The following is a 26,111-nucleotide window of genomic DNA, read 5'->3' on the forward strand; positions in this document are numbered from 1 at the left end:
AAAAAGTTTCCTTAACAAAGTGGATCAAGATTTCAAGTTCTCTATTTAAAAAAAAATTTTTTATATATAAAATTTACTCTTTGGGTCACAGTTGTCTAAGTTCTAACAAATGCGTAGAGGTATGTGATACCACCACATTCAAGATGCACAACAGTTACCAAAAAAATGACCTTGTGGCTGTTCTTTGGTAGTGAAGCCCTTCCCCGACCTTTAACCCCTGGCCACAGAATCTACGCTTTCGAGTCTGGCTTCTTTCGCTTAGCATAATGCCTTTGAGGTTCAGCCAGGTTGTTGTCTGTATCAAGAAGCTGTTTCCTTTCATTGCTGAGTGGGATTCCATTGTATGGACATACAGTCCTGGGTTTATCTGTTTCTCAGCGGAGGACCCTTTGGTTTGTTTCCAATCTGGGGCAATTATAAATATCAGTGCTCCAAGCATTCAGGCGTACAAGTTTTTGTGCAAACGTAGGTTTGGGGGAAATACCGAGGACTGTGATGTCTTTCTCTGCCCTTACCTGAGGATGACTCCTTTGCATTCATTCCCGAAGGATGTTTTTGTTGCATGAAGAAAACTGTGTTGATAGCTTTCTTTTCAGCAACCCCTTCACGGCGGCCTGCTGTCTCCAGGCCTCCGCAATGTCACGGCCTTCCTGGCTGTGCACCGAGTTCTGACTTTCCTCACCAGTCCTCCTGCTGTGGCCTTTTTCCAGAGGTCGTTACTTTCTGTATTTTGATCAGAGTTTCTAGTTGTACGAAATCAGAAGGAGAGGTAGACTACACTGGGCTCACTCCATCCTCTCTGGCGCCAGGAGTTCCAGTTCTCTGCTAACCACTGAAAAAGATATTTGCCAAAGAAATTATAGGTTGAGGACAGAACCCAGGACAGGGCTTTTTGTCTTTTTTTCACAGAGTGCCCTGATATTCCTACTGACTTACTCTGTGATCTCAGAAATGAACTACTCTTTAATATCATAAAGTTAAGAACCTTCTACACATACTACCAGGCCTCTCTGCTGGGCTCGCTTACATGATACAAATAATCTTTCCTTGTCCCTGCAAAGTCCAGTCTTCATTCCACTTTATAACAGTACCATTGTGGCACTGCTATAAAGTGTAATGAAGATTTAGGGGGAAAGGAGAAGAAAATTATTGGTTATAACTGTGCAAGTCGGGAAAACAGAAACTTGTCACTTGTACTATTTCTAGTCTTCCTGAGTGATTGGCATAGTATGGCTCTAGAAACCGTGCAAGTAATTGTAAATGAAGTTTCTATGCATACAGACTTGGTGACAGGAAGGAAAATGGCAGAGACATGCAAATAAGGACAGGAGATGGAGAACTGAGAAGTGACCTGATATTGGATCTGAGGTGGAAGTTTAGGTTTTGAGCTCGCCAGGATTTTTTCATCAAAAATTAAAAATAATATCTATAAAGGGTGCCCTCTCTTTCAGGCGTCAGACTGTCATAACTGGCAGTGACAAGATGGCTGTGACAGCAATTCTGTCTGTGGATGACAAATGGTACCTGTCACCAGTCCCCCTTGTTCCTATAGCCCTAAGTACTGGAAGATTTGGGTGCGGGGACGGGAATGTAAACCAAGGACTAAAATCACACCAGTCAGCCAGGCTGACTCACTCTGAACTTGAGACTCCAGCTGCCTCCAGGAGTGAGGAGACAGGTGAGCCTCTGGAGCCCATGTGGCTGGTCACCTCTCTGCGTGGCTGGCGTCAGTTGGCTCACATATCAATGGTAACTGAGACTTTTCCTCACTTCTTTGTATGGTGTGTGACTTGGCTTCTTTAGATAGAGGCCACATGCTGGTCTTTATAGCACTTTGCTTTTGATCTCCAGCATCCTGGAAGGTCGAGAAAATAGTCTGGGGAATTCATGATTAATGCACTGGACCATCTTTTCTTTCCCGTTGCCCTGCCTCCTTTCTTTTTTCCTCTCTCCGTCTCCGTCTGTTGTGTGCGTGTCTCTCTCCTGTTTTGTTTATAACGTACCTGCACATCCGGGCCTGTGCAGATGTGCTTTGTTTTGACAAGTTCAATTACGCAGTTGGCTGCCACACCCTGCCCCCACTTCCATGCTGCGGGATGTTCCACGGGAAAGACAAGGAGGTTCTGTAACTTCAGAGTTTGTTTCTCTCCCAGTCGCTTATCTTGCTGAACTCCATGCATAGCGAGGGACGGGGGAAGGGGAGGAAGGGTGGGAGAGAGAAAGGGCGGGGTGTTCTTGCTGCTCTTCCGGGCGCTGTCACTTGGTGCCACATCAGCCGCTCCTGCGTCCCCTTCCTACTTTATCCTCCCTTCCCCCTTCTTATTGTCCTCTCTCGGTTTTTCCCCAGCTCTCACGTAGCTGTGGTTGCGGTTCTGGGGACAGAGGACAGACCTGCCTCTCTCTCCATGTCCCCTACTCTTTCTCCCCATGTGCGTTCTTGGCTGGTCTACAAAAATGTTATCATGGCTTTTGTCTTAATTTGTCCTGAAAAACACATGCTGTCTTTTTAGCTCCTCCTGATGTTCTGACTTGTTCTTTTAGATTCTCGGATATTTGATGGTGGGTAAGGTCCAGGAGAAAGGTGGCATTCATGATCCAGAGCAAGGCGCACTCATGACTTTGGGGTGCTTCCCTTCGGCGAGGTCCCATCTCTTTGAGCAAAAAGACCCTTTTCATTGTTAGGCTTCCTTTAGCCTCTTTATTTTTGTGAATGTAGATTGAACTTTCTGGATTCAGAATATTTTGGGATTAGTCACATGTCCAGATGATGGGAGTTGAGGGCAGAGATAATAGTTGAGCTCAGTGCCTTCGCCACATTTCCTGTATTCACAATTCGGGTTGTAAGACAGTCGTCTTTACAGTTATAACAATGTCTTGTGATGCCCTTCACAGTGTCAACATTCTTTTCATCCTTCTTTGTCACTGTCCTTGAGAAAGCTGTGTGGTGTCCAGCTGACAGGGTCTCATCTACCTGTGAGACCAAGCCCTCAAGTGTTTCAGTGCACCCGTCTTCATTGCTAGCTTCACAATTCTCCTCTCTCTTACCTCTTACAAGTAGCCAAGTTCTATCTCTCCTACACTGTATGTCACGAGACATCCAACTTAACGTCCCTGTGACACGGATCACCATAGTGCTATTCGTCTTCCCTGGTGACAAGGCCACGTTTTAGGTGCCGGCAGATGTTTTCTGTAAGGGAACCAGATAATAAATATTTCTGACTTTGCAGGATATAGTTCCAAACTTTCAGAACAACGTGTATATTTGAATAGAAAAGTTCAGAACAATTTCTGAACGATTTGCCCTTTCAGAACGATTTCCCTGTTTATTTCCAATCACGTAAGCCACTAAGTGCCCATCCTGCCTCTGAGCGTGAGCAGAAAATCTGCATATTACAGCCCCTGACCTTCTCTAACAGGAAGGGACAAGCCATGGTGCTTGTTATTTTTGGCACTCATGATTTAACCCTTGAACTAAGACCAGGAACAGGGCAGACAGGAAGAACCTGGGATAAAGACACTCATTCATTCCGCATAATGTGAAACTGTAATGAAAGATCTACAGAAGTTTGCCATCTCCACAAACGCTGGATTGTCAAAGTGTTAACATGTACTCACACGCTTCCTGTCTAGTATTTAAACAAAGTACAGAAGAACGAAGTGCCAGGGAGAAGGCAGAAATGGGAAAACTCTTTTGACAGTTTTCACATTTTTTGCAGAATGGAAAAACTAACCATTTACATTTTGTCCGGCTCTGGTCTCCGATGAACAGAATAGTATTGGGTGGGAAGCGAGGGAGCTCATGCCAGACTGTAACTTAGGAATGGCAAACCGGTCTCCCTTGGGTACAAAGGGGAGTGATATTCTCCTGGTTAGAACTGTGGGATGGTATCAACAAGAGGAAGACAGAATAGTCAAGAAAAAAGATGCTGAGTAACTTCCTTTCAAGCAGATGGGGAGAACCCTACAAACTAACAATGGTTATTCTAAGTACTGACTGCAACCCTGCAATCCGTCCTCATGCCTTACCAGCAACTTTGTTACCATCCACTTAACAGGGGTCAGCAAATTCCAACTGATGGACCCAACCCCGTCTGACACTTACTTTGTTAATAAAGTTTTATCAGGACAGCAGCATGCCCGTTCCTCTAGGCGCTGCCTGTGGGGTCTTCACCACTGTGGTGGCAGAGAGGAATCATTGTAACAAACAGGGGCGTCTTCTCTCCTTTGCATTTCCGGTTCAGGTCTGGTAAGGAATATAGTATTTATTTCATAGCATATGTGAAAAGAACTCATCTTGATTCTAATCTCAGTTGATCAGGGTTTGTTCTATGAAATCCGCTCTATAATGTATATGATATAATGAACAGAAAAAGGCTCTTAACTGTCTGAGCGGGACGGATGAACTTTTCTGTTCAGTCGTACAGCTTGTCCTGAAAGTCGGGTGGCCCTGTGTGTTGACTCAGCTCCCCTCATTGAGCCCGTCCTAGTGTCTTCCCTCACTGAGGGTTGGTACGCTAGAGACATCTGCACAAGCAGGAGACTCGTCTGCTGTACCGTTGGCCCCTTCACAAAGTACACCTAGGAGACGCTTACAGGAAATGCAGGGGAGACGGTAGCCGTTAAAGCTTAGCTTTCTAACTAGAGCAAGTGAGCGAGTGCTGGCCAAGAGCGTAAGGAAGTAAGGCACAGGGCCTGGTAACAAGCAAATGGTGTCAGACCAGTTTAATTTCCCCCTGTGACAGAGGGACAGCCCACGACGGTGAAGAAAACAGGACTAGATATTGCCTGTATGGGTTCCATCCAACATGGCGTTCTCACCGGTAAACCGGGAAGGTGTGGCCCAGACCCCCCAGAAGAAAGGCTCCATTCAGAGTGGGAGTCGCGGGTCCCTTCTGTGCTGTGCCAGACCTGGTGCAGCCCCCCTCACCTTGGAATTGTGTTTGGGGGTGCAACGTACTTGATACGTTGCAATCAGAAATATTTTGGAAAACCAGACAGTATGCCGAAGTGGGGAGAAGGGTGAGTCACCATGCCTTTGAAGGCTGTGGAAACCACACCCGAGTTAAAGAGAGTGAACTGAATTTGTATACAGCATAAAGCACCCGGGCACCCGAAGGGAAGTGCATGGACGCCAGGTGAGAACGCTGCTGCTGTCTCGGTTCCGGGCGCCAGGAAACCCTAGACCCACAGAACCGTAGGGCTGCAGGACCTCTGGCTTCACACGCCCGAGTTCCTCATGCTGCAGGAGACTCCAGGCCTGGGGGGGGAGGGGCGTCCTCAGGGCCGCACAGCTAGCTGACTTCAGGGTAAGACTAACACTCCTACTTCAGTGTTCTTTGTACTGCAGACCGTCCTGGTGACTTTTTACAAAGACCTTCCTTGGGGCATGCCTCACATATCATATAATTCACCCACTTGATGCATATAATTCAATAATCGATTTTCGCCAAGGTACCAAGTTGTGCAACCATCACCAGAAATCAGCTTTGGAATACTGCCAGCACCCCAATGTGATGCCCTGTGCCTTTAATTTCTAATTCCTGTCACCTACCTGTCCCCTAGTCCAAGGCAACTGCTATAAAGAGGTCCTTCTGTGTTATTCTAGACCTGGTCTAGAACAGAGACCTTCTGTCTCTATAGATGTGCCTTTTCTAGGCATTTCACATAAATGGAGTCATACAGTATATGCTCTCTTGTGTTGGGTGTCTGTCACCTAGCATAATCTTTTCGAGGTCATCCATGTCATAGCATCGCAGGTAAAGGAAGTAATTCACTCCTTTTTAATACCAAATAGGGCTCCACCATATGGATATGTCACATTTTCTTTATCCGCTCACCAGTCAGGGGACCTTTCGGTTGTTCCCACTCTGGGGCGATTCTGAGCAATGTTGCCGGGGGCGTTTATGGACCAGTTCATGTGTCTCTGTGTACTTTTGAAGTTCAATAACTCTTCCCCCTGAAACTGAAGTTACATTTTCTGTCTGATGTGGCCTCTTCTCCTACCCTTTTTCTCCCCAGACAGCAACCGAGATAGCTATTAATGTTCTCATAAATAGTGCTAAGGGATTAAAGAGTCCAGAGGAGGAAAGGCTTGTTAATCTAGTAACTGCCTTTTATTTTGCAATGGCTTATGAGAAACTGTTAGCCAAATGCCCTCCCTCTTCACAGAAAATAGGTGAGAGGAACTGGATTTAAACCTCAGTGAAAAGCACTTCAGAGAGGTGGAAAGGGGCACATTTTATATGGCAGTAGATGCTATCAAGCTAATTTCCAATATCCTAAAAGCAAAGTCCATGGAATTTCCTCTGAGAGAAGCTTCTAGGAATGGGTTTAAATCTGTCTGAGGCCAGGTGGCCCCCTTGTGATCCCCTGAAAGGAAGATGCTCCTTTTACGGGGCTGCTGCTTTGCGGTTAAGGAAGCCATTCGGCCTTTGGTGTTCCCAGGGGCTAGTTATTGGAGTCATTATGCCATAAAACCAGTCATGAGAAAATTTTACACAAACCGCTGGGTGTGGCAGGAGACATAGCTCCCACGCCCTAAACAGAGCTGTGTCCCTTTGCTACTACTCTATCCCTAATAACAATTAGAATAGTCTTCACTCAATTCTAGGATTGTACAGTTTACAAAGCCATGTCATAGCTCTTTTTTTTTTTTGGACGTCAGATTTGAGCTCTCCATGGTTCCCGCAGTGACCTATGAGCTCGGCTATTACCTTGGCAGTTCATACCCCTTCCCAGTCCAGTTCTGTGCTCTACTGTCCCTCCATAGCCCATGTGTGTTTGGAGAACTCCGCCTCAGCCTATAGTGAGGCCTACATGGGATCTCTTCTGTAGGTAGATGCTGTCCTTGCCTTTTCCTCTGCAGAATGCACTGCCCCCCGCTTTTGAGTGCCCCTAATGGTTTGATAATATAGTTGAATGTATTACTCACCGTATGACCTTCAAATAGTAGCTTCTCTGAGTTTTTCTGTCCTAGTCTCAAATCCTGTGTATTTTTTACATGAAACCTAAACACCAAAGAATATGATATACAAATGTAATAGTTTAGTATTAACCGTAGAAATGTGAACATCAACTGCAGGTTGTAATCACAACAAGTCTTCTGCGGGTGTCCTTGACTCCTGAGCACAGCAGTCCTCATGTATTCATCTTTGTATCCGAAACACTGAGCCCAAGTCCCGATGCATAATAAATGTGATTGAGTCATTAGGAAATAGGCAGGGTGGATACTCTGCCCAGATTTGAAATTGAGGCCCCAAATGCCAAGTGACATAACAATTCAGTTATTCTGTCCTGACCACCTTGCCCTAAGCTCACCAATAGAACTTCCAGAGGCCTCTGGAGGATTGTACCCTGATTACTTGATATCAAAGGTAGGGTTTTCTCATAGGGTTTTCTTGGCCTGCCTACCTGGCATAGATGACTTCTGAAGATACTTATTAAAAGTATAAACCAAATCTCATAAATGTAACTTCGAAGGAGGAAAAAACCCAGACACATAAAACACCACTTTCACAGAACGAACAGGTATTCTGAGAGAGTACTATGAGCAACTGTGTGCCCACGACTTGGATAACCTGGATGAAATGGACAGACTTCTAGAAACACACAACCTACAAAGGCTGAATCATGCAGAAATAGACCATCTGCACAGGCCTATAACTAAAAGGAAACAAATCCTAAAAAAACCAAAAAACAAAAAACCCACCTTGACCATTGTGGCTCAGTTGTTGGGTGTCATTGCACAAAGCGAAAGGTCACCAGTTTGATTCCCAGTCAGGGCACATGCCTGGGTGGCAGGTTCAGCCCCCAGTCAGATCATATATGAAAGACCACCGATCGCTGTTTCTCTCACACACTGATGTTTCTCTCCCTCTCTGTATCCCTCCCTTCCCCTCTCTCTAAAAATAAATGATTAAAACCTTAAAAAAAAAAAAAAAAAAATCCCCCAACAATGAAAAGCCTAGGACCAGATGGTTTCACTAGTGAATTATATCAAACATTTAAAGAAAAATAAACAGCAATTCTTCTCACATTATTCCCCAAAATTGAAGAGGGGCGAATACTTCCTAACTCATTCTATGAGGCCAGCATTATCCTGATACAAAGTCGTAAAAAGATACCACATGTAAAGGAAACTAGAGACTAATATTTCTTATGGATAGTAGTGTAAAAATCCTGAACAAAATACTAATGAACAAATTCAGTAAGAGGATTGTACACATGACAAAATGGGGTTTATTCCTGGAATGCAAGGATGGTTCAACATATGAAAATCAATCAATGTATTACACCACATTAACAGAATGAAGAGGGAAACACACATCTCCATTGATGCAGAAAAAGCATTTGGCAAAATTCAACACCCTTTTGGATAAAGACACACAACAAACTATGAGTAGAAGGAAGGTACCTCAACATAATAAAGGTTACATATGAAAAGCCCACAACCAACATCATACTCTATGATAAAAGACTGAAACCTTTTCTCTAAGGTCAGGGACACGAGAAGGATGCCTGGTTTCACTACTGGGAATCCTAGCCAGAACAATTATGCAAGAAAATAAACAAAAGGCATGTACGTTGGAAAGGAAGAAGTAAAATTAACCATGCTCACAGATGGCATGATCTTATATGTTAAAAAACCCTGCAGATGACACACACAAACTGCCAGAACTAATAAACTAATGCAGCAGACCTACAGGTTACAAGATCAACACACAAAACTTAGTTGTGTTTCTATACACTGACAAGGACCAATCTGAAAAGAAAATTAAGAAAACAATTTTATATACAATAGCATTAAAAAGAATAAAATACTTAGGAATAAACTGGCAGGATCTAGCAGGAGACAGGAATGGGAGTTATTATTTAATGGGTACAGAGTTTTAGTTCTGCATGATGGTGATGGTTACACAACACAGTGAATGTGCTTAATGCCACTGATTAAGATGGGCCCTGGCTGGTGTGGCTCAGTGAATTGTGTGCCAGTCTGCGCACCAAAGGGTTGCCAGTTCAATTTCCGGTCAGGGCACGTGCCTGGGTTGCGAGCCAGGCCCCCAGTAGGGGGCGTGCGAGAGGTGACCATACATTAATGTTTCTCTCCCTTTCTCCCTCCCTTCCCCTCTCTCTAAAAATAAATAAATAAAATCTTTTTAAAAGATGGTTAAGATGGTAAATTTTATCTTATGTATTTATTGTAATTTCTTAATTTAAAAAAATTTTTAAGACATCAAAAAGGACATACTGCATGATTCCATTGGTTCAAGGTGTCGAGGTGAACCTAGGGTGTCAGATGCCAGGAGAGTGGTTACCGTTGAGAGACGAGCGTTACTTTAGGAAAAAGGCACGAAGATGCTCCTGGAGTGCAGGTGACCACGATCTCTTTCGTGACGTGGGTGTGTCCAGTCTGTGTGGAGTTGTTGGAGCTAGGCCTTTGTGATTTGTACATTTTTCTATATAAACGTCACACTCCAGAAACTATTCCAGTTAATGTGGGTCATGAAACCCACAGCAGACTACAGAATCAGAGCCTCTGCATTTTTAAAAAACCCTCTTCCAAGTTATTCTTAAAAAAAGAAAAAAATATATATATATATATATTTATTTATTTTTACAGAGAGAGGAAGGGCGGAGGAAATAGAGGGAGAGAAACATCAGTGATTGCCTCTCACAGGTGCTCCAACCGGGGACCTGGCCTGCAACCCAGCCATGTTCCCTGACTGGGAATCGAACCGGTGACCCTTCACTTTGCAGGATGATGCCCAACCCACTGAGCCACACCAGTCAGGGCCCAGGTTTTTCTTAAGAACATTGGATTTTGGAAATCTTTGCTAAAGGAAGGGGATTAGGTAAATAGGCTTCCATTGCCCAAGAACTCTTCAATTCTACCCTTAGAAAAGAATTTCTCACTCTCCTTGAATCATTTACCTTCTGTTAGGAAAATGCCTGTCATCTTTCAGGTGCTGAGAAAGAGCACTTAAGATCAATGGCATACAGAAACATGTAGGTTAAATATTCATTTGCAAATATTATTGCTTCTCATTTGTCCTACATACTATAATTTACGAGTATTTATTAGATATATTAAGAATATTTATTAGAAGAACTCAAAATTTTATTGAGCCACCCCTATAAATGGCAGGTGCTAGGACCTAACAGAATTCAGGCAGCTTCCATCTGAGATGAGGCCTCACACCCCGGTGCCAGGGGCGGGGTGCAGCGGAAGCAGGGACAGAAAAGCCAGTTCTTCCACATGCGAGCTCCGTAGACTCCGTTTCGGCTCTCTTCGTCTATCTCCAAGACCTTGGCAGCTTGCTAAGTTGAAAACATGTTTCTCGCAAAGGCGTTTTTGGAAGGAGCAGATCGGGGCCTTGGGGAAGCCCTTGGAGGTCTTCTTGGAGGAGGTGGTCAGAGAAGAGGAGCAGGAGGAGGAGGAAATGTGGGAGGGCTGGTTGGAGGAATTGTGAATCTTATCAGCGAGGCTGCAGCAGCCCAGTATACCCCAGAACCACCTCCCACGCAGCAGCATTTCACCAACGTGGAGGCCAGTGAAAGTGAGGAGGTCAGGCGGTTTCGGCAACACTTTGCGCAGCTGGCGGGCCCGGACATGGAGGTGGGCGCCACTGATCTCATGAAGATTCTCAACAAAGTCCTTTCTAAGCACAAGGATCTGAAGACCGACGGCTTCAGCCTGGACACCTGCCGGAGCATCGTATCCGTCATGGACAACGACACGAACGGGAAACTGGGCTTCGAAGAATTCAAGTACCTGTGGAACAACCTGAAGAAATGGCAGTGTGTGTACAAGCAGTACGACCAGGGCCACGCCGGGGCCCTGAGCAGCTCCCAGCTGCGCGGGGCCCTGCAGGCGGCCGGCTTCCAGCTCAACGACCAGCTTCACCAAATGCTCGTCCGCCGGTACACCGATGACGACGGCAGTTTGGATTTTAACAACTTCATCAGCTGCCTGGTCCGCCTGGATGCCATGTTCCGGGCCTTCAAGTCCCTGGACAGGGATGCCGATGGGCTGGTGCAGGTGTCCATCCAAGAGTGGCTGCAGCTGACCATGTACTCCTGAGCCGGGCATGAGGAGGCCGCCCCGTCGCGGGGCCGGGACAGCCGAAGCCACGCCGCTGATAGCCCACCGTCCCCCAGCTGCCATTTCCCGGCCCCCTCGTCCGCACCCCTCCCTGTGTCTGGACTTGCGCTGCTTTTTCCCGCTTCATTAAAACAGATTTGCCGTGGGAAATGTGAGTGGTGTGTGTGACCGCTGCTTGAGATGCTGGCTTTGTACGGACCTCTGGGGGGGATGGGGCTGCAGGGGCAGCGCTAATGCACTGGATTTGAATAGGTTACTGCTCATTTGGTGAACGGGTTCCAAGGAGTGGGGCATGTGTTGTTATTAGGAATGAAATTTTGAAAAAAAATCGGAAGAAATCAAGAAAGCCCTCAGGAGATGCCTTTTTCCCTTTAAAATGGTGCAGAGGAGGGAGGTCCAAAATCTGTTTTTCCTCTTAATTTTACATCTGCTATTTCCATTATGTAAAAGAAAAATGAAAAACGCTTTCCTGGAATCCTATTTAACTGTATAGAAACGAGCTCAGGATGTGGAGTGAAGCCGTTTTACAGGAGGATAGCGGAGCAGCTATCTAAACTTCTAGAATTCTTTAGGTGTCGAAAAAGCGTGTAGCGATTTTGTTTTGTTTTGATATTTATAAAGAGGGTCAAGGGCACTGGGGAGTGTGTGGCTGGTAAGGATCAGAGTGCTTGCTCTGGCACGGACTTCATACGGAATCAGGCACGCCAGCTTTCAGCCGGCGCTTGTCATGTCTGGCCTTGCCTTGGAACAAGGAATATATTTTTAAATTGTTTATGCTACTACACTTGTCCCCACCCTTCCCCCGGCCCCGCCCCCGCCCTGTCTACCTCCACCCAGCCCCCTCGCCTCAGGCTTCCCCATGCCATCTGTCCGGGGGCCGGTCCTATACGTTCTTTGGCTAAACCCCTCCCCTACTTTCCTCCATTCTGCCCCTCGCCCCTCCCCTCCGAGAGCTGTCAGTCTGTTCCGTGCCTCTGTTTCTATTTTGTTCATTAGTTTATTTTAGAACGAGGAATATTTTGATGGTTGTTATTCCTCTCTGAAAACCAGGCAAGAGAAAAACTAAAAAACGAAAGAAAAAAAAAAAAAAAAGAACAACTTATATAACTCCTGCTCAGTCCTGCGGTCTGTAAAGCAATATGGAGAAATATCTGTCAGTATTGCTGGCCCGTTACGGCAGTGTTCTCAGCCCTGGCCACCATCTAGACTCCGTGGGGGAGCCCTGAGGGACACCCATATCCGAGGCCCACTCCAAATGAGGTAACTCAGCATCCTTAGAGGCGGGGCCCAGAGACAAGCCTTTTCTAAGTGTCCCAGTGATTCTAATGAGCAGCCCAGGGTGACAGCCACGGCTTTCAGGTAAGGCTGTCTCACGATATCGTTCAAGGGTCTTACCCGAGACAGGCCCGGCAGGAGAGTCAGTACGACCAGCGACCAGGAAGGAAGATGGGCCCCGAGGAACGGACGCCCCCAAGCTGGGGTAGTCGAGTCCTTCTTGTGCGTATGGCCCTGCTTTGGCTTTATCATTGTGATTCAGGTGGTGATGGCAGGGCAAGAAGAATCCAGAAGCCAATCCGGTGTGTGGAGACTCAGCCAGAGAGGCCGCGTTGGAGGCGCTTGGCTCACCCGCGTACTGTCCAGTGGGTCACCCCTCCTGCTTGCCTGCTTTTCAGGACATCTCCCCTCTCCCAGCCTGCTTCGGAGGATCCTCCTGAGTTGGAAGATCAATTCTTCCTTTCTCTTTTGACTCATTTTAGAAGAAAGTTGTCACAACTGTGGAAATGATGTGACTGGTGTGTTAATGGCCCTCAGCTGTCTGTGAGAAATCCCCAGTGAAATTAGAAGGTGGCATTTGGCCTCTGTGTTCATATAATATTTATGAAGCCTCATGCATATGATTCTGCACTGAGCCAAGCATGCGGGGCACCTCCACTTTGCTCGAGGGGTTTGTACCCTGAGCTTGGCCTGGCATGCTGCTTGGGCCAGGTGTGGCTGCATCGGCACGCGGCTGTACCAGCAACCACACGTTAATATCAGGATCGGCATCTTAGGCTACGCCCACAGATGCGTTGGGCACAGCTGTAGGAACACGGCCTGGAAGGGGGGCAGCTGCCACGGTGCCTTTGAAGGCCTCAGACTATCGAGTTGTGATTTAACTTTTCCACGTGACGGTTGTGGAAAGGCAGTGTAGCCACACTTGTCCCTTTCACTTCATTTTACTTATTTGATAAACATTAAGACAGTTACCACACACGGTGGGTGGTGGGAAGTGTTTCTCTTGTTCCCCAAGTTAAGGGACCCCGGCTCTCGTGATGGCCTTTCCGCACGCACACGCGAAGCATCGCGAAGTCCCCCGCGGTTTCCTTCTCTCTGCTCTCTGTGGACCACAGGAAATCTTGCATATTTATATAAACACATTTGATCCGAATTAATGTTGTATAAAACTTGCACAAATAACCTCAGTCTCTAGAGTGGATGCTAGAACATTCAGTCCAAACTCTGGATTTCTCCAAGGAACCAAATCTTTGGAGGAGAATGAATAATTAAATGTCTTAGTTTGCAGCCAACAGTTGATGTTCTAAAGGCACGTTTTTCACTGTAAGAGGAAGTAGTTGCCTGATACGTTTTTGTTTTTATTCTTGTTTTTTTAATTTTGCCATTTCAACATGGGAAAATGCCTATGGCTCAAAATAAAGGCCTTTGGTTCCTGTAACTCCCTCCCGTTGTTTTAGAATGTCGAGTATTAAGCAATACAATCAATATAATGTGAAAATAATCGTCGTCAGCAGCCATCCGTCTCGAGAGACGATGGTGTAGCTTCTTAAGAGTCTATCTGCACCGCCGAGAATGGCTGTGCAGTCTGACTCGGGAGTGACACGGTATCTGTCTCCTCCCGTGTTGAATCGACATCTTGCGATGACGCTGGAGTGTCCTCTCCAGTGAAGCTGAAGCTACAGAGCCTGGGCAGGGTGATATGGAGGGTCTGCTGTTGCCCATGCAGCAGACCCCCCCTCTCTTCGCAGCTGAAGGGTCCAAGGGAAAGACGGAGTTAATACAGCTTGGCTTCAGGTGCGCCGCAGGAGTTGCCGGTGTTGACTACAATGTCAAACCGCCTTAGGGACTCCGGCTCCGGATTTTCTGTCGGGGTTTACTCCCTTAGCCTTTCCCCTAAAGAGGTATGCCGCAAGGCAGCGGAGGTTTTTTGGAGTCAGAGTTTTCCTTCTCTGATGTGCCCTGACTGGAAGATCGAACCAGTGACACTTAGCTCGCAGGCTGACGCTCAATCCACTGAGCCAAACCAGCCAGGGTAGTGAAAATAATATTCATTGATAAAAACATAGGTGCAGTTGCACCCTCTACATTTTTTAGTTTAAAAATGCCCATGTGATTTTGAAAAACACCTTTGTCTTGACGTCACACACTGAATTTGATAACCTGTAACAGGAAAAAGTGCCGTGTGCCCTGTACCTAAGAAGAGAAAATCTCCAAAAACTATTTAACATTTGTATATTATTTTAAAGTCCCTTTAAAAATATTTTTTGAGTTGCCCTGGCCAGCGTGGCTCAGTTGGTTGGCGTGTCGTCCCATAACTGAAAGGTTGCAGGTTCGATTCCCTGTAAGGGCACATCCCTAGGCTGCAGTTTGATCCCCAGTCCAGCCACAGGTGCACGCAACCGCAGGTCTGGACACATATGATCCCTGGTCCAACACATATGGGAGGCAACCAATCAATGCCTCCCTCTTGCATCAGTGTCTCTGGCCCTCCCTTCCTCTCTCCCTACTCTCCCTACCACTCTTTCTTAAAGAGAAAAAAAAAAAAAAGCAATGAAAAAATAAAATATTTTTCAGGTAATAGTGCATGTATTTTTACAAGTTGACTTATATAGCAACCTCAGTGCAAAATCTCATCAAGTACTATCGCACGACTAATCCATGGTGGAGCCTTAAAAATATTCTCGGATGCGCTTCTTGATCTTGAAATGTCCTTAGAACTACTTACTTCAAATGTTTACTTGTAATGCTAAGTGGATAAAGCCATTTAATTCCTAGAAGATTGGTACTACAATTACCTACATGGGTAGAAATATACTCTTAAGGAACATTCCGAATATTCAGAACACCTCTTCCCTGACTCTTCTGGATAACTGAGAATTTACTGTATTTGAACGATAATACTCCTTTGGAGCTCTAGAGTATCTTCAGAGTTAAAATCTTTATCTCCCTGCATGGTTGGAGGCAAATCTGATTTATGTGAAGGTCACACCCACACTGAGGCCAAGCATTTGTGTTAATCTGTGAAGTCCCACCCTGGCGCTGCTGCTGCTCATTCACTGCTTCTCCGGGGACTCATCACGGGCCCGACTTTGCTGCCAGATGAGGAACACTTGGGATTGTAGTCATGGCCCCGTCTACGGTTCTCTCGCCTCCTCCCTCCTCCTCCTCTGTTTTTCCCTTCCTCTTCCCACCTTTTCTCTCTCCTCCCTTCCTTTCCTTATTTCTAGGTCCCACTCCTGCCTCTTCCTTCTGCCCCTCCCTTCCTTCTGGCCACTCCATCCTCCCACAGCTCCTGTCTGAGTGAGTTGTTCGCCTGCAGGAAAGGGCTGCGCTCGGCCAGCCAGCGTGGGAATGACCAGCCCCTCTCCTGTGTGCCATGATGAAATACTTCCTGGGCGTGCGCGTGTGGGTGTCCTGCTGGTTAGGCTTGGTTTCTGGAGGCTGAGAGGTGCTGGATCTCCCAGGGCCTGGTGCCAGTCACCAGGGGGTCACCAGGGGGCCACCAGAGCTGCTCGGGCCTGCTGCCTTGCGGCAGGGTTAGTGCAGATTAAGCCTGGAAGGAAGAAGGGACCTCGCCAGGGTTGTAGCCTGAGCTTGCCCGTGTCTTCTCCCTTCCAGTTCCTGCAGGGACGGGGTTGCTTAGTGACCCGTTAGCACCTGTTGGTGTTGGCCATCATGGCAGGGCCGCCATCAACGGTGGAGGGAACACTCCGGCTCCGCTTGGGATGCAAGTCCTCGATCCTGCCTCCCAGAGGGGCTTGGTGCCACAGAGCCGCTCTAAACGAGTCTCAGTGATAAAGGTTGTTATTTGTGGCTAAACAGAAATATAATATTCCTTTAGAACTGGGAGCGGGTAGGCCACCTGCTTGCTGTCCCGCCTCGCTTTTCTCCAAATAGACTCAGCTCACGATGATGCTGAGCTGCGTGGCTCACCTGAATGTCGCCTTGCGGACGGGGGTTAGTAGCAGTTCCCCCAGGTCCCTGCTCACCGATGTCTCCCGTTCTCCCCCAGAACCACGACGGCAGCATTGACTTCCGGGAGTACGTGATTGGCCTGGCCGTCTTGTGCAACCCTGCCAACACCGAGGAGATCCTCCAGGTGGCATTTAAGGTACCGTCAGCCCCACGGAGAGCATCAGGGTCTGCCTCGTAAACATGCGTTGACTCGGAGCGTGTTATCGGAAAGTCAGCGAATGCGCTACATGAGTCTACAGATCGGCAGTGGCAGGTGCACGAGGGTGATGGGATTAAGACAGTTGCCGAGAAGAAGGGAAACACAGGCGTCCATTTAAGCAAAAAGGTCTCTGGAAGCAGCCCAGGCCCCAGCACCAAAATCAAAAGAGCAGGTGATTTCACAAATCAGCTTAAAAAATGATCCCTTTCCCGCCTCCCTATTTCCAAGCCCCGAAGAGAGGTTTATACGTAAACGCCACCTGTCACTAGGCATCCTAGGTCATCATGCGGGAAGTTCTGACCTGTCCATCCATCCTCACGCTGTATGTCAGATCGTTTGGGGGATATTTTCCCGATGGCCTTCACTTTGCTGTGGTGGTGGCAGGTGACTACCTCAAAAATGTCCCAAGTGCCCACCCTCTCTGTTTTCCTGCTGTCACGCATATTTCCACAGAAGTATGGGGGGGCTGATGAATGCCACCATGGCCCCCGTCCCCAGCAGAACCTCACGGAAGTTTGCAATACGAGGACCCCGCCTTCAGTTCTCACTTATATGTGCCAAAAGAAGGCGAAGAATACATTCCCAACATGTGTTTCCGGTTCTTTGGAGATGCAAGGTGCTTCCTCTAATCCGTATTTACATGGGATGCTCCCTTCAGAATCCTGATCTTGCAGGGTCCGCTCTCAAGTAAAACAAAAGCCCTGTCTCCCTCCTGTCATGTCCAGCAGTGGATATGGATCTGATCATTCAGCACGGGGCGGTCTCGTTCTGTCTCACGACAGCTGGGGGACCTTCCCATTCCTGTCCCCTCCTCTCATTTCTTCCTGGTTTTCTCTGAGAGGACGACCCCACCCTGGGACCCTGCAAGTTAGGCCCCTCCGTTAGCTAGATAGAATTCCTCCCAGTGTCCTTTCTCACATCTTAGGGACCACCAGGGATAGCCTCAGGAATGCCCCTGCCTTCTACCCTTGGCCCAGGAGTCCCCGAGTTTACTTGTTTATATCGGATCAGTTTAAACCAAGTGAACTTCTAGGGCTGGGCAGAGCCTACGCAGCTGATGCTTAGCAGATGATGAGAAGGCCGGGCCAGAACTTCTTCCAAGTTGGAAACGCTCGGCGTTCACAGGCTTATTCAGCAAACAACCTAAAATTAGACCCGTAAGTGAACGCATTCCCATCCAGATATTTCTGTTTCCGTTGGGAGATTGTAGGTATAATCATAAGGTCAGTTAGGCAAATGTGCCCTTGGGGTTTACCAATGACAGGCCTGATGGAAGATGTGGCCCTTAATCACAGTAATGACTGGTTTTAAAGATGTCTTGAGGTTTTGTGTAGCCTCGACCTTGGCTTGGGGGCAGGGTGAGGAAAGGAGGACCTAAAACTATAATTGGCTCTTTTTTCGGGATGGCAAGGGTCATGCTTCCTATCAGTTATTTTTTAACATTCTTGGATGTGTTTGAAAATAATTTGGCATGCTTTATATTTATATATGTACATGCATGCATGTATGCCTATAGGTGTATAAAAACATGTATACATATATGCGTGTGTGTGTGATCCATTCCCATTCTTTTATTTGGGCAGCATGTCACAGCGAATACACCCTCTTTAATCCCCTTCCGTCATCACAGCGGCCTTCAGAGGTAGGATATCGGCCAGAGCTCCTCGGCTGTAGCAGTAGGCGGGCGAGGAGTGGGCTCTAGGAGCGTCTCCGCGCTCTCCCTGGGCCACCTCAGTGGCAGCGAGCCAGGGCCAGCTCTGTTTGCCGCTCCCATTGCAGCGTGGGGCCCTGGCTTGGGAGAGACAGGACATTTTGACTCAGTGTTCGACGGCATTCTGTGCCGTGGGGAAATACTGCTCCCCGAAAAGGAAACTTGAGTGTTAAACTTTCCACCAGAGCCTGGGATTTCCGTTAGAGCTGGGGACTGTAGCAGGGAGACCGTTGGGAGCGACGGGTAACTGAGAGAAATTGGAGGTTTTCGTGAAGGGAGCGATCTGGGGTAGTGTGACAAAGGACAGATGGGGAGGAAGTACAAGTCCAGGGCGGGAGAGCCACCAGAGACCAAATGACACCAGTGCAGACCGTTAGATGAGTGGGTGAGAGCTGTTTAGATGGAAGGACTTCGGAGAAAGCTCAGAGCTTGCAGAGGGCGGTGGGACTGGATCCCGGCAGCCACTCTCTCGCGTCTCCGGCCCAGAAAGAGCCCCGGCGCTACAGTTGGGGGAAGCGATGCTGATTCCCCTTGCCCTTCCCAGCTCCCGTAGCCCCCAGTCGGGGCTGCGTGGTAGCAAATGGAGTAGAAGTTGGTGCTTTCTCAGCTGCAGGTGACATTTTCCTCATGTTCTCCGCCCACCCTGATGGACCATTACAGCGCTGTTCTCTATTTGCCTGTGCATTTCATGGTTACCACACCTTACCCCACATCTGGGTTTTTTCTTATTTTTGATCGTGTATTTGGTCAGAAGTAGATACTTTAACAGCAGGAACTCTAGAGAGTGTCTGCCTGGCACGGATCCCAGCTCTGCTGTGTATTAGGTGTGCAGCGTTGGGCCAGTTACCTGACGTCCTCGCCCCTCGGCTTTCTCGCCTAGAACGCGGGGCTAAGAAAGGCACTGACTGTCCCCAAGGCTCTGTAAGGGCTAAATGAGTTAATACCTATACAGTGATTTGAATACTTTTGATCCGTGCCTGCACAGAGTCAGTGCTTATATGATTAAAAATGTTAATGCCTGGGAGAGGATTTTGGATATGGGATATTAATTATCCACCAACTATTCCGTTCTGCGGCTGGACTTAAAAAATGCCCCCCATTCTGCCACTCCTGACCTCCAATGGGTACGCATCCTGTCCTTGCTTCCTTGTAAATTCTTCCCTTCCTGGGTCCCTCCTGCTTTTCCAACCCCAGACCCTTAGCTGGCTTTCCTGGCTCCAGTTTTATTGGCCTTCTGCCCCCAGCCCCTCCTCCACGCCTGGCTGCAAAGAGCTCCACTTGCTCACATGCGGTCTTACCACGTTCCCAAGCATCATAACCCTGCAGGGTCAGGGGAGCAGTGCTGCTCCCATCATGGTCTGATGCCTGCTTGTCCTTCCGTCTCCTGACTTGAGCCCCAAGCAACCACCTGTCAGTCCTTGTATATTCCTGGACTCTCCCTCTTTAGGTTCGAAGACCCACCTCCCATGTCCCCTTCTCTGTCCAGCCCTCCCTGACCGCTCCGGGCAGGAGTCAGCTTTCTCTCCTCCACCGGATGCTGTGGCAGTCCCTGCTCTCATTCTGTCTCTCTCCACCCCTCATGTAGAAGTGTCAGGAGGGCAGCAGACACCTGCCTTTCTTCAGTGCGTGTTTCAGGTATTCAAGAGTTTATTTCCCAAGATTATTCCATGCCAGCAACGGCTCCGAGGGAGCCAGTCCTGACCTTGTGTTTTGTTCCCGCAGCTCTTCGATGTTGATGAGGACGGCTACATAACAGAGGAGGAGTTTTCCACTATTCTTCAGGCTTCCCTGGGAGTGCCCGACCTGGATGTGTCTGGCCTCTTCAAGGAAATCGCCCAGGGGGATTCTGTGTCCTATGGTGAGTGGGCAGTTTGGCTCCTGACTCGGTTTGCACAGAGAGCGTATCCAGACCAGGGACTGGCTCTCATATAGGAATGTTCTTGCCCTCCGATCACTACATTAACAATAGAAATAACAGTGGTGGTGGTGATGATGATGATGATGATGATGATAGGAAAATAGCTGTAGTGATGTAATGACAGCAGCTAATTGCAGAGAACTCACCATGTGCTAAATGCTCTTCTAAATATTTTATGTATGTTAACTCATTTATTCCTTACAGCAAGGCTATTAAACCAGCACTCTGTTATTCTTATTTACTGAGATGCAAAGAATTTAAGTAACTCATCGGAGGTCATCCAATGGGAGAATATTGGAACCAGGATTCCAGACCCCGCCCATTGACCTCCAGGCCGTAGTGCCTCTCATATAAAGTGAATGCTTGTATAATTACCACTCAGGTCAAGAAATGGAGCTTTTCAAGAACTCTAGAAACTGCTTCCCAGCTACAGCCCCTTCTTCTTTCTTAAAGGAGGGGTGCTGAGCTGACCCCAAAAGGAGTCTCTACCTTGCTTTACTTTGGCACCTCACCCCAAAAGGACACATTCTTAATATTACATTCAGTTTTCTAAGTTTTGGGGATCCATGTAATAGACTCACACAGCAGGTATTCACTTGTGTCTGGCCATTTTCATTCAATATGGCAGCTTTAAGACTTCCCTGCCTTGGGGCAACAGGGCTATTCATTCCTTTTCATTTCCATATAGCATTATGTTCCATAAATATGTCAAAATATATTTATCCATTTCTACTGTCGACAAACCTGTGAGCAGTTTCCCTTTTTTACCTACCATGAATAACGTTGCCCTGGACACTCATACATCCTCCCGGACACACTCTAAGGTTCCACACTTTGGGATAGAATCAGTGGGTCACAGAACAGGCATGTCTTCAACTTACTAGATCATGGAAACACTATCTTCTGAAATAGTTGTATGAATTTATGAGGGTTGAGTAACAGGATTTTGCAACAATGATCTTATTAAAGTCACATGTTAATTCGCAGCCTGTCAAAAGAAGATTTACCTTAATTTACTGGATTTTTGTTTCATCCCTCCTTCTAGAGGAATTTAGAAGTTTTGCCCTCAAGCATCCGGAATATGCGAAGATATTTACAACGTACTTAGACCTCCAGACGAGCCACGTGTTTTCATTACCCGAGGAAAACCAGGCGCCTCCCTCCATCGCGAGTAATAAAGTCAGTCCTGAAAATCAAGACGAGAGTCCCTCAGACAAGAAAGATGACTGAAAGCAAGTGTCCCCAGTAAGGAAAATGGAGGGGCTTTTACTTGACATTGCAAAGGCATTTATCAAGAGTGTTGTAAATAGCATTTACTGAGTAATGATGATGTATAAAATGGAAAGCTTTTTTATAAAAATGGTAGATTTTATTAAGATGCTTTTATTCACCTGTGTAGATCAAGGATTATAATAGTCCTCGTTTTCTGTTACATTGTGCTGTACCATTTGGTTTATTGGTCATAAAAAATGTTTTTATGGATTTTTCCAGTGTACTTTGCACATCCAAATGAATGAAATGTTCCCACATACTGATGAGCATTAATCAACATGCTAAAGAGTTTTCTGTGGGGAAACAAAGTCCTATTTTGTTATTTCTAGTTCCTTTCCATTCTTGAAGTAAGAATGAAGAGTGTGAGGAATGTTTTCCATTTCCATTTCAGTTTCTTGGATCACTGACTATGGTTGGATTAGAAAGAAGAACTCTGTTGATTAAATGAGACTCTTAAAAACTCCTGTTCTCTCTAGCATGCTTCCCTATTGTAGGTTTCCTTAACCACCTGCTAAGGGAAATCATACTCTTTTGTATGATCTACTGATTTAGAACTATTTTCTTACAGACAATAGCTATGGGCCGAGGACTAAGTGGAAATTGCCTTATTGAAGGTAACATTGATTCTGTAATGAGAAAATGAATTGTCTGCCACAGAGTTTAGTTTAATTTGAGTTGGATAGTTAAAAATGTAGCTTTTGCCCAGTAAATGAATCAGATTTGATATATGAGAATTCAGAACTTGTCTGAAATATCTTCAGGGAAAACACAAACGATTCCAAAGCATCACGAAAAGCTAGGGAATCCAAAATCCTCGCAATCCCCACCCCCCTGCCCCATATAACCCCCAGGCAGGAATCTGACGGTGACATTCATCCTTCAGGTTAATCAATAATTTCCCTCTAGTGCCGTTTTTATTGGACGTCATGCATGTGTGCATATTGTCAGTAGGATTTATGTTTGAAGTTTTGAACAAAGAAACAATTTTTCAATGTGCATAAATACTTGGTTCAAATTCTGAGTTCAGTTTTTTAATTTAACTCTTTGTTTTGGCTCTGTTTCTGAATCTAATGGCAACTGACATCCAAGCTAGTTTTTTAAGGCCTTTTTTTAAGGCCAGTTGAAAGTCTCCTGAGAGAGGTATCACACTCATGGTTTCTAACTACTTCCACATATTAAGCACTTAGTGCTCCAATTTAACGAGTAAATGCGCATTTGGAAAATTGCTTGCTAAACACTTTATGAAAGTATATATAATTGTTTGCTTTTTTATTTGTCTCAAAGCTCTTTAGACAAAGCATTGAACGAGCTGAAAACTACTGCTTGAAGTAACTAGCAAAGTACATGTTTACAGTGGTGTCTGTCACCCGCAACGGAATATACGTAATACTCAGGTGCATATACAAACCATATAGTAATCCTGTTAGTCATGAAAAAGTAGCATCGAGAACGAAAAACTTTCCGTGAGGCTCTTGTCTTCCTGTTTTCAAATAATATTTTATGGTCTTAAATTCCGCTTCTGCCAATGCACTGTTTGTTTTGTTATGTTACTGAGCAAAGCATTGCTACATAAAATCTTGGCAACTAAAAAAGTGTGGTTTTGCCATTTTGTCTCAAATGCAGTGTATGCCCTTTTCTTATCATGGTTTGAGTTTGTCTGCATATTTATGAATATGATTAATCATTTCTGTTTGCATTTAAGCTTTATGAAATGTCGAACATGATTTTACTCTAATGAAAAACTCCAATTTTAGCCGGAGTAATAATACTTAGTATTTAATATAAAGACCGCTGACCGGTGGGGTACGGGTAATAACACCAGCCATGGTCCTCAATGTTACTTCAGACGAGGCCTCTAGTTCTGTGCCGTCTTAACCAAGATTTCTTTCAAAGGGGCTTTTCTCCTTGTCGGATCTAAGGTAAGGAATCGCATTTCATCAAGTCAGTTAAATGCACTGTGGTTTTGTAGAATCGCTTGAAAAAAACAGGGTTCCTCTTTGAAAGGAGAAATACTGGCACCTGAGACCTATACACCAGATAATTTCCATCAGAAGAGTTCTATTGAGGGATAAGGACGTCCTGAACACTGCAGACCCAGTCGCTTCTGTTCTGTAACGTACTTCATTCTCTTCTGCCACTGCGTTTAGAGCTCTGGGAGGCTGAGGGGACAGCTGCCACCGGTACCTAACAGCGGGTATTTCAAAGAGACCGCCACCCTCTTAGAAGACACGTGGTCTGCTCTCCACATGGGGCACAAGCAGCGCAGATACCTGGCTCCCAGACTTGGAACTCACCCCTTTGGCCGGTCACCAGGGCAAGGCGCCTGGCCACTGCTGATGGACGCTCTGAGAGGGGCGGGGCGTTGACTGTGTCAGGACAGGTGAGCTCCTTCCCACAAAGGTCCCTGCGTGTTTGTTTTACAGCGCGCTCGCCAGAGAGGAGGGCAAAATGATGCTCGTGAGAAGCCCTTCTCTAGGAAAGGAGACCCACTTACCGCCTTTTTTTTTCTTTTTTGTTCACTTAGATGAACTTTTTTAATGGGGCGGGGGGGGAATTCTGATAGCAGAGTATTAAATTAGTGCTATTTGTGGCTTGCTAGAGGTGAAGGCCCTCACACAGCTCTTGGTACAGTATGCCGTCACTTACCGCGGGGATTACGTTCCAGCCCCCCTCCCCCCCACGAAGCAGGACCCTTACGTTTATTCTACACTCTGAAACCTACATAACTTTAACAACATACGTCTACAGTACCGCAAAGTCCCGTGACAGAGCAAAAAATCCGTGATAAATAATTAAATACAATATTTTTTTAAATCCCACGTTACAGTGAGGCCGCGATAAGTGAACCGCGCTATAGAGAGGGAGTACTGTATATTTAATTATTTATCGTGGTTTTTTCGCTCTATCACGGGATTTTGCGGTACTGTATACATATGTTGTTAAGGTTATATATGTTTAAGAGTGTAGAATATGTTTAAGAATGTAAGTGGTGTTTATAAAAGTGTGGAAAAGGTTAATAAGGGACTGGGAACGGTTTATAAGTGTGTGGGAAGGCTTTATAAAGCCTTAAAATGTATATAAATACTAAAATAAATGTAAGGTTCCTACTTTGCAGATTTTCACCTACCATGGGGGGTAGGTGAGGGTATACTGTACTAATTTTTGACATATTTGATTTTACCCTTCTTTTAGATATTCTTACATTCTCAAGATAACAATATATATGGTATTTTATATCCTGTCCTTTCACTTGCACTATAACATTTTTCCAATGTCATTAACATTCTCTATAAATGTACATTTTAAAAAGTGTACTTCCTCTTCCTTCAGGTAGCTATAACATAATATGTTAATCATTCTTCTAATATTGAACATGTAAGTTAGATTTTCATTTTGGCACTATTAAAAATACCCAACTCAATACTCCATAGGAGTCCCTAATTACAAATAATTTGTTAAGGGACTTACTTATGCTTTCTAAATTCCAAAATGAAAAATTCACTGAAGATTTTATAATTACTAAAATTTGTTTCAAACTCATATAATTACAGGGAAAAAATTGATATCCTCTTAGATTACATACAGTTTGGTCATTTTAACTTCTTAGTGATTAGAAACAAAATGGCATGTCACTGAATAGGAACCTCCCGTCACCTAATTTTAAAAGCCCACTTTGTCTCTGCAGACACTCTCAATCCTATTACCTTTTTTTGCTATTGCATCTAAACTCCTGTGAAATGATTGGTTTATATGTGTAGGTTTATTGTCTGTTATTCCTAGCATGTATGTGAGCCTGACACAGTAAACACTCAATATTTGATGAGTGAACAGATGACAATAATGCCACCTTTCACTTACTGTGTCTTGCTTTGTATTAGAATAGAGAGCGTCTTGACAGCAAACTTGAAAGCCTGGGATTATGATCCCTACAACTCACTGAAGATTTTATAATTACTAAAATTTGTTTCAAACTCATTTAATTACAGGAAAAAAACTGATATCATCTTAGATTATATACAGTTTAGTCATTTTAACTTCTTAGTGACCCCTATGGAAATTAAGGCTCAGAGAGGTGTCCTCCCATGCTCAGTTACGTCACTGGTGAGACCCAGGGCCGGAATGCAAACCCAAGGCTCTAAATGTGGGGACTTTTGATTAGGCCAAGGCAACTTGACCCCCTAAAATAACTCAAGAATTACATGACGGGCTTCAGGTTCCAGAAACGTGAAAACTGGACAATTTGGGAACCCCCTGGCCACAAAACCCCTAAAATGCTGAACAGAATGTCACACGCATATTTGAAAAGCGTAACGGAGTGTGTGCCATAATAAGAGAAATGCTTATAAAGACCAAAACTGGAAAGGAAGCTGAAAACCAGAGCTGTGTGCAGGCATAAAACTTACAGTTGACCTGCGGCCATGGGTCAGTCTCGGACAAAAGAGACTTAGTATTTTGTGGCCACCCAAGACAAAAGACAAGGGGATTTGGAACTGATATCTCCGGGGAGAAAGAAACAGACCTTTGAAGGGCCACGCCCAGTAAAAGAAGAAACTAGAAAAATTCCACTTCTGGAAAAGGAGGACAATGAGGACATTTTTCTGTCTCGGCCTGGGTTTTACGTTGAAGTAGAAAATGTTCCTATGGCCATTTTAAAAATTTT

At 45.7% G+C, this 26,111-nt stretch overlaps 2 protein-coding genes across 2 annotated transcripts in view; both read left to right on the forward strand.

The window, feature by feature from the left end:
• LPCAT2 (lysophosphatidylcholine acyltransferase 2) overlaps window positions 1–23,049 on the forward strand; it is a 48,780-nt gene extending 25,731 nt beyond the window's left edge. The window contains exons 12-14 of the mRNA XM_090259008.1: window positions 16,389–16,487; window positions 19,984–20,119; window positions 21,225–23,049. Of these exons, the coding sequence (XP_090115134.1) occupies window positions 16,389–16,487; window positions 19,984–20,119; window positions 21,225–21,409 (420 nt within the window). The 3' untranslated portion in view covers window positions 21,410–23,049. The remainder of the gene's footprint in view (window positions 1–16,388; window positions 16,488–19,983; window positions 20,120–21,224) is intronic.
• On the forward strand, window positions 10,226–11,256 carry CAPNS2 (calpain small subunit 2). Its single transcript, XM_090259007.1, has one exon. It carries the CDS (start codon window positions 10,331–10,333, stop codon window positions 11,078–11,080), a length of 750 nt encoding a protein of 249 aa, XP_090115133.1. The 5' UTR covers window positions 10,226–10,330; the 3' UTR covers window positions 11,081–11,256.
• Window positions 23,050–26,111: the final 3,062 nt, after the last annotated feature.

The sequence above is a fragment of the Furipterus horrens genome, unplaced genomic scaffold (genome assembly GCF_987537825.1).
Source record: "Furipterus horrens unplaced genomic scaffold, mFurHor1.1.pri manual_scaffold_13, whole genome shotgun sequence".
Lineage (NCBI taxonomy): Eukaryota > Metazoa > Chordata > Mammalia > Chiroptera > Furipteridae > Furipterus > Furipterus horrens.

What these genes read in the sequence shown, in the direction of transcription:
- CAPNS2 (XM_090259007.1), top strand. Translation starts at nt 10,331, where the DNA reads ATGTTTCTCGCAAAGGCGTTTTTGGAAGGAGCAGATCGGGGCCTTGGG.